Consider the following 16,818-nt stretch of genomic DNA (forward strand, 5'->3'; position numbering starts at 1 on the left):
TTGGGCATACCATGGAGTGTCAGGCACATGGCTAGTAGGTCATAAGAAGGTTCCCATGTCAGGTGTTGCATTCAGGTTTGACGTGGTCAGTTAACTCAGGGATACCCCCGCTTATCGTGAGCTTTTTGCAGTTGGATCCAAGTTTTAAAGTCATGCTTAGGACCTCACCAGTGCATGATATGACACGTTTACAGCAGATGGCCTGTTGATCAAATCTCCATGCCTCTGATTAATTTTTGCGTCTCTATACTATAAAGCTATCTCACAAGAAGTATGCACTGACCCCCTCACAGTCTGACCAGATATAGCTCAGATTCTACTTTGAGGAGGTAGCTTGTTGACAGGGAAAGCGCTTGTTTATTGCAGTCATGAGAAAGGCCTTAGGCATTTAGTTATTTTTTTTTTCCTATATTAGGGAAGCCTCAACCATCATTGGGACAATTTAGAATCCCAAGGATATTAAAATGAAGTATCAGCTATCAGATTCTTTACCAGACTCCAAGTTTTTGCTTATAATGTCTAAAAAAATGTTTTTCATTTTCTCATTTCAAATCAATTAAATACTGTGGGTGAAACAAATCACTCATTTGCCTCTGACCTTTTAGAAAAAAAAAGTTTTTTTGAAATACTATATGTAGGCTCAGTCTGAATTTGCATGGACTATGCTTTAGTGTATTTATAAATGATGAACTTGGATTCTGAAATTAAACTTTTTATTTTCAATTTTCAAAAAAAAAAAAAAAAGCATTTAGTTAAATAATGGCTACCAGTATTGGAAAAACGCATAAGACAAATTCTTACTCCAAAACAATGTAAGTGTCTCTCTTTTTGATCTCGGAGTCCTCCATTATAAAACTGCACAGTTTGAATCTCTAATCAAACTTTACTTAGCTTCTTTTATGAGGAAGGATGTTTGCCTTTCTGGGTCTGAGCTATGTTCAATGGAACCTTTTCTAGGTCCATCATTTACCTGCAGATTTCTTAATTTCTCTTTTCTTTACATCTGAGTAGTATTGTGAAATGTACCCATGTTCATTATCAATTCACCTATTGAAAGACATTTAGGATGTTCCTATTTCCTGACTACTGTGAGTGGAGCAGCAGCGAGCATGACTGAGCGAGTGAGCCAGAATACCAGGGAGTCTGCTCTGAAACTGTCTCTCCTAGGAATGGCTGCATAAACAAGGCTGGAGCAATGGCAGTATCAATGGACATGCTAACATGGAAGGGGTTAGGAGGTTCCACTAATAGGCAAAGAACCACAGGCAGAGAGAGGGAGAATTAGCCTCTCCCAGGGATGAGCCCCCTTACTGGTCATAAAACACCGAGTAGACAGCCTAGAAACTATGTACACCCCAACAAGAAAAATGGACTCAGCAAAGTGTGTTGAGCACACTCATATCACTATAGATAGATAGATAGATAGATAGATAGATAGATAGATAGATAGATAGGTAGATAGAGGCTATCAACTTGAGAGGATATAGGAGGAGCTACGAGAGGAAAACAGGGGTAGTGATGCAATCCTACTACTATTAAAGTACTTTTTAAAAAGTAAAATAAGTAAGTTGATTTTATCTTAAAATAATAATGTTGCCATCACTTAAAAATTAAACTGCAGCGACTCGGTCTAAGCATCCTGTGGAATGCTGATCTTACACAGGTGTGGGTGCCTTTCCTCAAGTCAGGCCGCCTTGATGCACATCTGCCCCTTTCCCTTTTTATTGAATTGTTTCATTGTGTAAAGTAAACTTTGGGCCGATTGTCCATGTAGAAAGCAGGCTTTCCTCTAGTGATTGATACTCCCTTTGAGGCTTAATTGCGAGTGTCCAGGAGGACAACGATGCCATTTAACAACTTGAAAGATTGTGCTTTGTAGAGAAGTGTAAATTGCTAAAACCTTTAACCTTTAAAAGCAACCTTAGACACACTAAGTTAAATGAGGAGACACCCTTATAAAATATTTAAAAATATAGTGCCAACTCTGGAGCCTGGGCCCTCGGCATGGTATGCAAATCCTCTCTAACCTGCTTTATTCAGAGTCCTCTCCCATTTTTGTCATTTTTTTTTTAAATCCATATTTGCAGGAGAATGTTACTAATTTAATCTCAGTCTCTTGTGTTGGAGGTCATTTCCTTAGTATTGCCTGCACTGTTATATATTAGATGTTCAGTAGGAATCCTGAAAAGCTTATTGAAGTAACTTGTTTTTTTAACACAACGTCACCAACTTTCTGTATCTCAGTGAGATGAATCGTGCTTTTCTTTGTCAGAGTGCTTTTTAGAATTTCAGTCTAGTTTGTAATTGAGAAAACTTACCTCTTGAGTTGGGAAATCTGCAGAGTTTTCAGCCTTTTTCATTTATAGGTGTTGATAAAAGCTCACCTTTGTTTTTGAGGTTGATTTGTGCAGCAAAAAGCTAGAACGAGCGGAGCAGTTGATCGGGGGCCTGGGAGGTGAGAAAACCCGATGGAGCAACTCCGCCCTGGAGCTTGGGCACCTGTACATCAACCTGACAGGGGATATCCTCATCTCCTCAGGGGTTGTCGCCTACCTGGGGGCCTTTACATCTAACTACAGACAGGTGAGGGATGCCTCTGGGGCTCTTCCTTGCTTTCCCCCCATCATTGCAACGTTAATCTCAGGTCTGTTTGTTGTTGTTGCTGCTGCTGCTGGGGAACTTGAGGGATTTTTTTTTTCCCATCTGTGTTGTTTTGATTTTGTGTTAATTTTTGGTTACTGCAAGGAAAAGCAGAATACTTTTAAATTATTTGTACTCAGAAAATGTTAGACATCCTGTAAATTGCTTGGTAGCCAAAAGATGCTGTATGAAATACTGTTTTAAAGACTTTAGATGAATTTTTAATTCCTAACTAAGTGTAAAGGAATCATAGCGTTTGAGTCTCTGTGTGTGTGTGTCTGTGTGCCTGCGCATGCCTGTGCACGAGTCTGTGCACACACCCATGCGAGGGCTCCAAGCCTCAACTGCTCTGAATGGATCTTAATAAGTCATTCTAAAGCCATATCAAAGGCTGAAACTTTAGCAGTGGAGACAAGACGACCTTCACTGATTTTAATCAAGGGCTTATCGGTTTCCCTTAACATACTTGCATATGGTGTCCTCCGAGCCTCACTGAGGACTTTTCTGGAAGCAGAACTGAGCCCCCCACTTCCATTGCGGTTTTTTGACTATTGAATTTTTTAAAACAAACTTTTAAAATCCTCGTATAGATGGAACTTCTAGTTTTAGCCTTTTCACTTCAGAGGCCTCTGTTTATCTTGCTAAGGTCACAGAGGTGCAACAACCTTCCAGTTTTCAGCTCTGCCCGTTCTTTTGTGCATTGTTCAGTGGGGCATTATCATCCTATATCTAGCTCAGGTGGTTAACGTTTCACTTACCTGGTTAGTGATGGGTTAGTTTGCTTGACTGCTTTAGACAAGGAAACTTATAAAGCTTGAGACAATTCCCCAGGCAGAGCCATCAAGCTAGTCAGAGAGACAGAGAGTGAGAACAAGAACCACGGTCACCTGACTCTGTCCTCCAACATGGACTGGGAACAATGGAAAGGCTAGCAGGCACTCACTCCCATCTCTGTTAGATTAAAGCATGCTCCTGGGCATCTCAGTGACCCCTACTGAGCAGTTACCTGCTGCTTGGGCAGCTAGAAGTGCCACACCACACCACACCACACCACACCACACCACACCACACTACATCACAGCTGACACTTGGTTATTTTATATGCTACTGAAAGAGCCTCAAATATATCTTAGAGAAAATACCAGGGAATGCTTGGAGGAAGATGGAAACATGTGGAGACAGACAAAAAAAATTCAGGATAAGGTGCTGCCAAATTGTGGGCAATTTCAACATCACAAAAAAATGATAGAACTATACCTTACAGGATAAAATATGAAAAGATGAATATATGATGTGAACTAACACAAATGAGTACTTGACAAAAACCAGAGGCAATTGCCTAGTTACCAGGTGTCTCCCAACAGAGGGCTGAAATGTTAATTGCAAATGGACAGGCTCAAGGAGCAAGATACCTCCCAATTGCTGTCTTCAGTGTTCTCAGTTATGGGTAAAGCATCCATGGTTTTCTGTGCAGTTTGCTAAGCTCTAAGCCCAGAAATTCCCCTTTCAGGCTCTAACACTCCTTCAGGACAATGATCCACTTTCAGAGGCCCTCGAATCACTCAGGTTTTGAAGGGAAACCTCTTGTTATGCCCATAGGAATGACTCAGGTGGGCAATCCCCAGGAAGGGCATGCAGTCAAGCTCGTGGCATCCCACCCACTGTATTATAAACTGTTGCTCCAACTGCAGCAGCTCTTCCCAGAGACAATCCTGTCACACACTCACAGCTATAAGAGAACTCTGCTTCTAACTCATCCAAGTATCTTTGTGTAATAGTCTAAGATTCAAAAGACCAATAATCACACATAATTAGGAAACAGAAGCCTGGCTTTGGTGAAGCAATTAGCATCATTAATAGATTAAGAATTTGAAAGTATGTACTACTGATGGGATGCAAAGAGGAAAACAGTGTCACTTGTAATTTTACCGATAATAGAGATATTGGACATTCTAAATAATATTAACAACAACAACAACAACAACAACACACACACACACACACACACACGACATCCTCATTAGCCCAAAGCATCATGCATATTCATTTTCCCACTTTGCTTATGGACACCCTCTGTTTGCCTGTTTCTATTCCCTCCCAGTCATGTCTTTGACTATTTCTGAAGCTGTTAGTCTGTAACCTGAACTTGAATGTTAGTGTGAATGTTCGTATTGAGCACTTTCCTTGGTTTTGGCCACCATAACAGAGTGTTCCTCTGGTAGAGAGGGCAGAATTCAAAGTGTTCCCTGACCCTTGTTACAACTCAATATACTTCAGGTAATCCTATAGAGCACATGGGAGCCAGAATTAAATGTTCTCTGTGTCCTCTACCTATTCCACCGCTTTAGTTTTGTATTATAAATAATATAGTATTTTTGTACATTTACAATATACATGCATGGAGAATATGATGGTTTTAGCTGTCAACTTGACACAATCTATAATCACTTATGAAGGGCATCCCAATTAGGGGTTGTCAATATCAGGGTGGTCCATGAAGATACCTGTGAGAGATTTTCTTAACTGGATTACCTGAGGTGGGATGATCCACTGTGAGTGTGGGGAGCACCATTTCGTACCGTAGGTTCTGCAACAGAGTGAGGTGAGCAGCAGAGGCAGGGGTGCATCCGTCCTCACTCTGCTCTCGCCTGTGATGTGACCAGCTGCCTTAAGTCCCTTCCACCTTGAATTTAATTGGGAGCAGAAATTGGGAATTTATCCATTTTCCCCACTAACTTAATTTTTGCTTGGTGATTTTATCATAGCAACGGAAATGAAACAAAGCCAAAGAATGTCAACTACTTTGGAAATTTAAACCTTAGAATAATACACAGTAATTGTTCTTTTCCAATATAAAATTCCAACTTTGTAATGTGGTCTATCTGGGCCTTATCTCATTGCCTATTAGAGCACATAGCTTACTTTCTTCATTATAATTTTATTTGAAAAAGGGTTGGTGAAATCACATTCCAGGTGAAGCTTTAACAGTAGTTGGTTTTCTCAGTAAATAGAGTTTAGACAGTATTCCTTTGGCAACTATCCAACAACTCATGTCTCTATTTTTCTGTGAATATTTCGAAGAACCAAACCAAGGAGTGGACACGGTCCTGTAAAGAAAGAGACATCCCCTGCTCAGATGACTACTCTCTTATGGGTACGCTGGGAGAAGCCGTGACCATCCGGGCCTGGAATATTGCTGGATTACCCTCTGACTCTTTTTCCATTGATAATGGGATCATTATAATGTAAGGAAAACTCCTTTCTCACAAACGAGCTTTAATATATAGTAGTAGATATATTTATTTACAAACATTTTAAAATATGGTTTTAGCTAGTAAACATTTACAGAATTGAAATGTTTGCAAATTAGCTATATCAAGCACGAGGAATTTTTCTGTTAATATTATAATAGTCAACTGACAGAAGCTATGGTAAACAAACAGAAATAGATAAAATGCCTGAGCTTTCATAGGTTTTTCAGATTATAAGAGGAAAACTCTTTTGAAAGTGAGTAAACAGCAAAATTTTTATTCCCACAAAACAGAAATCCTGTTATAAAATGTTAATAGATACATAGTGTTGAGTCTTTGATGGTAATTGCCTTCATTGTTCAAAAATCTGCCCTTGTCCCTGTTTTGAGTCACGTTTGACTCATGGCTCATTCTATGAGTTGACCAGTAACCACCTGTCACAGAATGTCCTGGCTGATGAAAACACATAGAGAAGCAGCCAGGACGACACCAGGCCTGTCCAACCACACCCTCTTCTCCAGGTCACACAGGTCAACCTGTCTAAACATGAGAACGAGTATCTATTTTATTTCCAAGTTCACAGTCCTGTTTCTGACCTGGCCAATGCGGTTTAGAGTTTAGGAGTGTTAGGAACACCGCTGTGTTTCTTAGCATTAGTAAGAAATACTCAGTTCTGCCATCCATCGGGGTCCATCGGAAACATCGGGGTCTGTGTTGCAGAGTTGTTGGATTTGATTCATTTGTTTACTGCAAACAACAAAACCCACCTGAAATCACATTAGTGCAAGCACCAATGGTTGGAGTCTGTATATAAAGCCTTGAGACTGAAATAACTGCTAGGTATGGTGAGTGTGCAATGCTGCTCCTCTGGTTAGCCTGATAGAAATGCCCTGTGGCTATTGCATCCCTCTCAGAAAATGCTTCTCTCTTCAAACACTTGTGTTTCTAGTTGATTGCCTCCTGGAGAATGATAGCCATGTCTTTTTTTTTTTTTAATTTTGTAATTTATGTCCTTTGTTCTACCTACTAAAAGGTGTCTATAACCATTATATCCATTAGAGACCAGATGATATCTTGTTCCTTTCCCACCTGGGTCTTGTTATACTTCAATTCATATTTCATGTTCAACTGTTGGTTAACATATCTTACTTTTTAGATTCTAAGATTTTGATGGCCATTATTCAAGACAACACACGTCCATATTTCCAGTGTCCTCCCCTCTTCCTTGCCACCCTTCTCCTGGAGCAAGAGAGGTTTATCAATGCCTACATCTTTATTATTAATTTATAGAAAAATTGAAGAATTTGTAAATCTTTTGGTAGCAACTTCACTGAGAAGAAAGCTCTGACATTATTCATTATTGTATTTTTTGGTTATTGTATTTGGGAACCTTCCAGGGAGAAGTTTCAGGACAAAGGTTTAAAGATGTCATTGGACAAGCATCTTATTTAGTTGCATAATGCCTCCTCCTGTTTCCCAAAGATGGTTGGTTGCTGGTAATGATAATACTTAATACTTACTAAGGGCCTAATCTCACATGCTAAGTACGTAATACATATTACTTTAGTCAAGTGTAAGTAAACTGTTTCACAAGTGTCAGTTAACTGTTTCACAAGGGAGTTCCAAAGAGAGATACTTGTAATGAAGTCTTGGAGGAGCAGGGAGGTCAGCCTCAGTGGACTGAACCCCAAACAGCCTTGCAGGAGCATTTTTCTTAATTGTTACACAAAAGGTATTTTTAGCAAGTCAATTTTTAAATACCAGGATTTTTGATCTGATGTAGGTGTTGTCCGAAGGAACACCCAAGCATTTCTCAACCATTACAAGACTACCTGGTTTGCCAGGAATGTTTTATGACTGAAGGCATTTGTAGGTTCTGAAGCTCCTATAAGAAAGTCAACTCCATAAATCTCAGATAAGAGTGAGTCACTGATTATTTACAAAAGATCACTTCAAAGCCTAAGTGTACCATCACTCCAGAGTTTATGTCAGGTACAATGGCTCTCTTAAATTTCCAACTACAGCTGAGTAAGGCAAGATTATTTAGGAAAACTGTAAGAATCTATAAAGTTTGGATAAGTTAGAATATATAATTAAATTTTGGCACTATTAATACCTAAAAGTCCTTGGCTTTCATAAGTCAGTGATTGTGGTGAGCATAATTGAGTTATATCTGGACATAGATAACTTCATTTTTTCAGAGGCAGGCTTTGATTTTCTGTCGGAGAGAGACATAGACTCCAAAGACCCTGCCTCAGGCCAAAACTGGACTGGCTCTGCCAAGTTATGTTCCCTTTTAGACAAGGAATGAGGTAAGTTCCTTTTCCTAAGGCCTCAGGGAAAGTCCCAGAATAGCTTAGCCCCCAACAGTTAAATATTCTATTTCCATGTCCTTTTGTGACAACTGCTGTGACCAACACACATTATCATGATTAGAAATCTGCATTTAAAAAGAAAAATCCAAAGGGCATTAAATAAGACTTCTCTTTACACATCAACTAAAGAGCAAACTGTCAAAATCAGAAACAGTAGCTGCTAACAAATTCAGTTTCCATTTTCTAAACAATTGATTTGAAACATTTATAAATTCATGAATGTTTGAGGGTCTGTGGGATAGCTTAGCAGGTACTGGCACCTGTTGCTGAGGATGCCAACCTGAATTTGATCCCACGGACCTACAAGGTTGAATGAGAAAATGAACTCCCACAGATTGTCCTCTGACCTTCACACAGACACATACAGATATACAAATGAATAAATAAATAAGCCAACATTTAAAATCATAACAACAAAGATGAAAAATAAAAAAATAAAAAAATAAAAAAAACCAAAAAACAAAAAACAAAAAAAAATCATAACAAAAGGACATTTGATGGAGGAAGTGAGAAAGGAAGTCAGAAGCAAAACACATTTTATTATTATATTTTTGTCAAAAATAATGTAAAATAATGGTGGCAATGTAAGCAAGTAAATAGAATGATTGTTCACTTTTATTTCAATATTTTCATTCCAAAAGTGAAATTATTTCCACAAAATATACTGTACAACACCTTCCACAATAAATGCTTCCATGGGTTATTCTAAAAACCTGCATTTACTTTTCCACCTACCTGCATTTTATTCATTTAATATTTTGTGGAAGCCCCCTCTCCCACCAAAAAAGCTGAATTTATGTTCTTCTGGTCCTCAAGGAAGAAGTTGTCACATGAGGAACATTATTTTAAAGTACAAAAGTTGGCTATAGCTGTTAACTGGGTCTAGAACACTATTCATTTATTTGTAATTACAGAGGCTCATTCATATTCTCACATAAAAGGGGGAGACAGAGTTACCCCAGCATAGCTTTTCTAAAATGTTATCACTTCCCCATCAATTTCACTGCTGTATTTTTATTGAAAATGTACTGTCTCTATACATGTGAGTCTGCTGCTGGATTCTTTATTCTATACCTTGAGCTATTTGCCTGCCATGATGCAAGTATTGTATCATCTTGGTTCTAGAAACTTTGTGTAGTCTTGAGTTAAGTAATATGTCTTTATCACTTTTATTTCCTCAGGTGAAGTGATGAGATGAGAGCCATACCCAAGCTGTGTGAGCACAAGACTTGGGCTGGGCCCAGAGCATTTCCTTCTCAGTTCTAACTATCCCTAGGCCTAGGCCTAGGCCTGGAGGTTCCTCAGCTTCTTACAATCTAATCTTCCAAACTGACTGATTCAGTCCACTTTCTCTCTACTTCTGACTCAACTGCTCTGTCTGGCCTCATATGCCTCATATCTGTTCTAACCTTCTGGCTCCTTCTCATTTTCTGGCTTCACTTGGGTCTAGCTTGTTCTCGCCACAACCTATCTCTATAAAACTCTGCTATGCACTCCATAACCCATCACACCACTCCTTTACCCCCGCCCCCAATGCTCTTAAGTAGTCTCTCTTCCTCTGCTGTTCTCATTCGAGTTGAGCATATCCTATCTCTGACTCATTCTGTCAAATCTTTAATGTGTCACTTTGTCCTCCTCTCAATTAGACATCACTTTCATAGATGGCCACTTCCATGTACAAACCAACCTTACCTACATTGTTTGTGATTAAAGGTATACACTAAGGGCATGCCATCTATGTTCCAGTTGTATCATACTATAACCCAGGGCATATCATTTCAGCTAAATCTTATCTTTAGAAATGATTCCATCCCTGAGAAGCCATGTTGCTGGATAAAAATTCATCTACCTTTCTTCCATTTTTTTTTGTTTTCCCTTTTAAAACAAATCATTTTGTTTAGCTGTTACCACAATATAAATTTAAGAATAAAATAGAAATATCTTAAATATATATTTCTGAAATTTTTATTTTGATTACATTGATATTCCTAATCAATATTACAGATTGACAATTTAGGGAGTCTTCTAACTGATGAATATAGAGTATATTTCTCTACTTGTTTTAGGTTTTCAAGTATATTGCTGGTTTATATATGAATAATATTTAATTTTTGTTAGTACTTGTAAATTGCAATTTTTGGTTTGGTTGTTAACTGCTAGTATTAAGATTTCCTATATTCTAGAAAAGATTATTTGCATACTGACTTTGTACCTTGCAACTTTAAAAACTCATTTGGCATTTTATGTTGATTTATTAGGATATTATATATATTGGCAATCATGCTGTGACACTTTAATTTCTTTTTAATCTGTGTGCCCTTCGCCTCTTTTCCTTGGCTTATTGCACTGTCAGTGACTTCCAGTATAATGCTGCAGAAGGATAATTAAATTGAACACTGTAGTCTACCCAGTCGAAGGGGATGCAAACATACTGAGCATCACAAGTGGTTTTGGCTGTTACATTGATTTCATTGGGTAAAAGAAAATCTCCTTCAGTCTGTATGCTGTCCAGTTTTATGTTGACTTGACATAAACTAGAGTCACCAGAGGGAAGGGAACCATGATTGAGAAAAGGCCTCCATAAAATCTGGCTGTAAGCATTTACTTAAGTGATGGGGGAGGGCCCAGCCCATTGTGGGCTGATTGAGTTCGAGCCCTTACTTCCTCAGTGATGGGCTATTACCTGAAATTGTAAGTGAAATAAACCCTTTGCTTCTCAAGTTACTTTTAGGGTGGTCTTTCTTCACAGCAATAGAAACCTTAATCAAGACAGAAATTGTTACCAGGATAATAAGTTATTGCTGTAACATGCTTGACCATGTGTTTTGGGAAGGACTGTGGAAGAACTTTGAAACTGTGGTCTAGAAAAGCCATTGAATTATGAAAGGTTGGTAATATAAACCATACTATGAGACTTCCTTTGTCAATGCACTTGATCTAAATCTCTTTACCTTAGCTTCAGGTAGAGTCTTCAGACAAAGGCAAAAAGCAGCCACAGGCTTCACCAAAATATCACAAGAATGATTCTAGGAAACATACTAAAATTCTTCTCTGAAATCCTTTAGGCCAGGACTGAACAGTTTACTTAGCACTCAGCACCAAGTCCTTACATATTCCCACGAGTATGGCTCATTAAGCCCCACTTAAAGGATTCCCCTACTTTCATAATCCAAAATTCCAAAATGCACATTCCTTCAAACAAAAGCATGATCAGGCCCATCACACCAATACCCCAGTTCATGGAACCAATTTCTGTTTTAGTTAAGGTTTTATTGCTGTGAAGAGACTGTTGGATTCTATAGATCCAAAATTAAGGGATGTGCTCCCCCAGAAATACACATGGACAGGACTCGCTGTAATCACATGAGGTTTATTGATACTGGTGCACCAGGGCTCCCTTGTATGCAGGCAAGAGAGCCCCGAATTAGAGTTGGGGGCAGTATTTATACCATATTCACAGGACTCATAAGGGCAGTTTTACCTCTTAATCAATAACTATAAAGGCTGACTTCAACAGCCATTCCCAAGCTCGGTTGCTAAGTAACTAACAAAGAAGGTCAGCTTAAGTAGCTTCTATTTACCCAGGTTTTACTGTGTTAAGGGCTAATAAACTCTTATCTTGGGCCCTTTCCTCTGAAATGTTTGTTGAGCCTTTGAAATGTGCTTCTCCAGGGATGTGTCCCTGGGGGAAGATAATGTTTGAGTTTAAAACCAAAATCAGAGCTTTTTATTAATTTTAAATTTCTACAAGACACCATGACCAAGGCAACATTTAGCTGGGGCTGGCTTATAGTTTCAGAGGTTCAGTGCGTTAGCATTATGGGCAAAAACATGGCAGTGTACAGGCAGACATGGTGCTGGAGGAGCCAAAAGTTCCATATCTTGATCCAAAGACAACCAGGGGGAGACTATCTTCTACAGGCAGCCAGGAGGGGGGGGGTCTCTTCTGTCCTGTGCAGTGTTTAAGCATAGGACCTCAAAGCCCATCCCCATAGTTACTCACTTCCTCCAACAAGGCCATGCCTCCTAATAGTGCTACTTACCACGAGCCAAGCATATTCAAACCACCACAGTCTTCTTTTATTAATGTTTATAAATGCTTATAAGGGCTGCTGGATTAGTTCCAGCAACTCAGCCTGATAGTAGGAGTCTTTCCCTAGCACTGAGTCTTGTAGAAATGGGCCTGGTACCGTGTTCTCGGTCTGAGGCCTGAACTTAATTCCTCTTCTTTATCCCTCAGGAGAAGCATCTCTCCACATACCTGGCCTCCTGGGATTCCAAAAGGAGGATGACACCACTTTTGATCCATTACAGGAAGAACAGGCTCTTTGGTCTCTTGCCTGGTTTTCTTAGCTTTTGTGCTGGTGTAACTGTTAAACTTAGCATGTCATGGGAGACTGCTGGATTGAATTTGTCACATGTTAATATGTTCTAAACTCCCTGGTGGGTGCGCATGCTCCTCAATACCTGCCCAAATGTTTTGGATTTACAAATGAAAGACATACACACATGTAGCCTTACTTTTAATATGTCCTAAGCTCAACGATTGGGCCACTCCCAAGTGTCATCATTGCTAATGCCTCCCCTCCGATATTCCTGAATTATTAATTACTAAAATCTATACTTCATCTCTGCTACCCCAGACCCAATGGGGGGGTGGGGTTGGCCCTTGAGGTCACTCTTCGTTAATTCTTACATGGTTGTATGGTTGTATGCTTTTTCTCTTACAGCTCTCAGGCTTGATGTTTCTGCTTCTCCATCATGGTAATTCCAAAAATTCTTTCTCTCTCATTAGTCTCTTGCCCAGGAAATTTAAGATCCTACCTTTGTCTCCCTGCCACTGGCAACTTTATTTACCAACTAGAGCCAGTTAGGGGCAGGGCTCCTCAGCATCGTTCAGGCAGACGTGTGGGTTCTTGTGTGATTTGGGGAGCTGAATTAACAAAAATAGCATTAGAGCCAATCCACAACACTGGAGGGTATCTGTAACTGTCTTAGGGTTTTACTGCTCTGTACAGACACCGTGACCAAGGCATATCTTATAAGGACAACATTTAATTGGGGCTGCCTTACTATTGACAGTGTCCTTAGCCTTACAGAAGCTTTTCAGTTTCATGAGGTTCCATTTATCAATTGTTGATCTTAGACCTTGAGCCATTAGTGTTCTGTTCAGGAAATTATCTCCCGTACCAATTAGTTCAAGCCATTTCCTCCACTTTTTCCTTATTAGATTTAGTGTATCCAGTTTTATGTTAAGGTCTTTGATCCACTTAGACTTGAGGTTTTTTGCAGTATGACAAATATAGATCAATTTGCATTCTTCTACACGCAGATATCCAATTAGAACAGCACCATTTGTTAAAGATGCTTCCCCCCCCCCCCCCCCCATTGTACAGTTTTGGCTTCTTTATAAAAAAAAATCAAGTATCCAAAGGTGTGTTATTTCTGGGTCTTTTATTCAATTCCATTAATCAACCTGTCTGTTTCTATACCAATACAATGCAGTTTTTATTACTATTGCTCTGTAGTACAGCTTGAGATCAGAGATGGTTATTCTTCTAGAAATTCTTTCATTGTTCAAAATTGATTTAACTATCCTGGGTTTTTTGTTTTTCCATATAAAGTTGAGAAGTGCTCTTTCAAGGTCTGTGAAAAATTGTGTTGGAATTTTGATGGGGATTGCATTGAATCTGTAGACTGCTTTTGGTAAGATGGCCATTTTCACTATGTTAATCCTACCTATGCATGAGCATGGGAGACCTCTCCATCTTCTCAGGTCTTTTTTGATTTCTTTCTTCAGAGACTTGAAGTTCTTGTCATATAGTTCTTTTACTTTCTTGATTAGAGTTACAACAAGATATTTTATACTTTTTGTGGCTATTGTGAAGGGTGTTGTTCCCCTAATTTCTTTCTCAGCCTATTTATCATTTGTATAAAGGAGAGCTACTGATTTCTTTGAGTTAATTTTGTATCTAGCCACTTTGCTGAAGGTGTTTACTAGCTGTCGGAGTTCTCTGGTTGGCCAAGGACAAGGAAGTAGGCTTCAAGGAGGAATCTGACATTAGACTAGAACAAAGAAGTGATTTCAGGTAGGAGTCTAAATGGTAGGCTACAACAAAGAAGTAATCTTAGGCAGGAATCTAAATATTAGGCCAGAACAAAGAACTAATTTCAGACCTGATTCTAAATTTTAGACTTGAACAAGGAAGTAGGCTTCAGACATGAAAATGACCTTGGGCTAGGATAGGGAAGTAGGCTCAGATACTTTGGTCATCCTGATAAGCCTTTAGAAACAATGATCATGGGAGTGTTCACATAATTGTGTTTAATGGCTTGCTTTTTCTTTGACTATTTGTGTTTATTGTCTTGCTTGTTCCTTGACTATTTGCATCTATTGTATTGCTAGACCCTCAACCTAGAATGGACCTTATTACATGCATGTAATCAAAATGGTATAAAAGCATAAAGAAAGAGTTGGTATAAAGTAGGGGGTTCTAGGGAGGGGAAATGGGGAAAGGGGATGACATCTGTACTACAAATAAATAAAATATCCAATTTTAAAAAAAGGATTTGGGGGGTTGCTGATGATATGATACTATCATATCATGTGCAAACAGTGATACTTTGACTTCTTCCTTTCCAGATTATATCCCCTTGGTCTCCTTTTGTTATCTTACTGCTCTAGCTAGAACTTTAAGTATTATATTGAATAGATAGGGAGAGAGTGGGCAGCCTTGTCTTGTCCCTGATTTTAGTGGAGTTGCTTTAAGTTTTTCTCCATTTAATTTGATATTGGCTATTGGCTTACTTTTATTGCTTTTATTATGTTTAGGTATGTGCCTTGTATCCCTGATCTCTCCAAGATGTTTAACATGAAGGGCTGTTGGATTTTGTAAAGGCGTTTTCAGAATTGAATGAGATGATAATGTGATTTTTCTTTCAGTTTGTTTATATTGTAGATTATGTTGATGAATTTCTGTATATTGAATTTTCTCTGCATCCCTGGCATGAAGCCTACTTGATCATGGTGAATGATGTTTTTGATGTGTTCTTGGATTCAGCTTATGAAAATTTATTGACTATTTTTGCATCAATGTTCATAAGGAAAATTGTTATAAAATTCTTTGTTGAGTCCTTACATGGTTTAGGTATCAGGGTGACTATGGTCTCATAAAATGAATTTAACAGTGTTCATTCTGTTTCTAGTTTGTGGACTAGTTTGAGGAGTATTGGTATCAGCTCTTCATTGAACATCTGGTACAATTCTGCATTAAAACCATCTGGCCCTGGGCTTTTTTTTTATTGTTGTTGTTGGCAGATTGTTAATGACTTCTTCTATTTTCCTTAAGGGTCATAGGACTGTTTAGATAGTTTACCTGATCATGATAAGTAGTATGTATTTGATAAGTATATCTATGTTCAGAATTCATATGTCATCTACCAAGTCTCTGAGGCACTATTTTCCCCCATCTTGTTTGTTCTCTTCCTTGTTTGGTTTTGCTCATTTTATGCTCATCTATCTAGAAATGTGAGGGTATAATAGGTCTGCCATCTCCTTTTTACTATGGACCCACAGTAGAATCCTTATTTCAGACATTATGTTTTTCAGTTCTGAAGTCTTGTTTCTCCCTTTGCTTAAATCATGTTTACCCTCGTTTCCTGAAGAATAGATGCACCATCTACTCTGGGGCTGTTCTGTGTCCAGTTGGTTCAGCGCCTTTGTTCCCTGGGAAGCAAATGTATTCTGGTTCTTTGCATACTAAGTAGCCTTTTCTAAAACTTCTGAGTGTGAAAACCAGGGTCTTGCTAAAATCCTCTGGGCAAGACTGACTTCTGTCTTCTAGTTATGATGCTTTCCAGTGTTGGCTCAGACTTCAAAGGCTTTGACAGGCTTTTTGGGTCTCCTTCTGAGCACACACTATCCAGAAGCCAGTCTGAGACCCAGATGTATGTCATAGTTCTAAGCCTTTGTGTGTGTGTGTGTGTGTGTATGTGTGTGTGTGTGTGTGTGAGAGAGAGAGAGAGAGAGAGAGAGACAGACAGACAGACAGACAGACAGAGAGTCAGAGAGAAAGAGAGACAGAGAGAGAGACAGAGAGTGGGAGAAAAAATGAGAGAGAGAGAGAGAGAAAGAGAGAGAGAGAGAAAGAGAGAGCAGCAAACAAATTTCTCTCTTTTTTTTTTCAGAATCCCTTTATCAATTCATCCTCATTACATTTATGATACTTTCACAGAATGGTGATACTCCATTACAGCAACTCTGTCATTTTTCCACTATGTCACCCGACTAAATTGTCAGTCCTTTGAGGGATGGATACAAGCTCCTGCCCCACCCTGACCCTGCCTCCAGTCTCACCCCCATGCTTACTGGCTGATACATGGACATTTTCTCATTCTCCACTTTGAGGGAGACCCCCACCCCCACCCTATGGCTGCTATAAAGTGACTTTGTTAATCGAGACAGTAAAAGAGAGAAAATCCAGGTTATTCACAGCCTCGTACTGATTATTACTAAAAATGTTTTTGTCATTCATTGGCGCATTTATTCATTT

At 39.0% G+C, this 16,818-nt stretch overlaps 1 protein-coding gene across 1 annotated transcript in view; it reads left to right on the plus strand.

Annotated features, from left to right (window-relative positions):
- The window catches only part of Dnah7 (dynein axonemal heavy chain 7), a 256,781-nt gene that overhangs the window by 150,873 nt on the left and 89,090 nt on the right, over window positions 1-16,818 (plus strand). Inside the window, exons 46-47 of the mRNA XM_034497949.2 lie at window positions 2,398-2,583; window positions 5,722-5,885. Of these exons, the coding sequence (XP_034353840.1) occupies window positions 2,398-2,583; window positions 5,722-5,885 (350 nt within the window). The remainder of the gene's footprint in view (window positions 1-2,397; window positions 2,584-5,721; window positions 5,886-16,818) is intronic.

The sequence above is a fragment of the Arvicanthis niloticus genome, chromosome 3 (genome assembly GCF_011762505.2).
Source record: "Arvicanthis niloticus isolate mArvNil1 chromosome 3, mArvNil1.pat.X, whole genome shotgun sequence".
In the NCBI taxonomy this organism is placed as follows: domain Eukaryota; kingdom Metazoa; phylum Chordata; class Mammalia; order Rodentia; family Muridae; genus Arvicanthis; species Arvicanthis niloticus.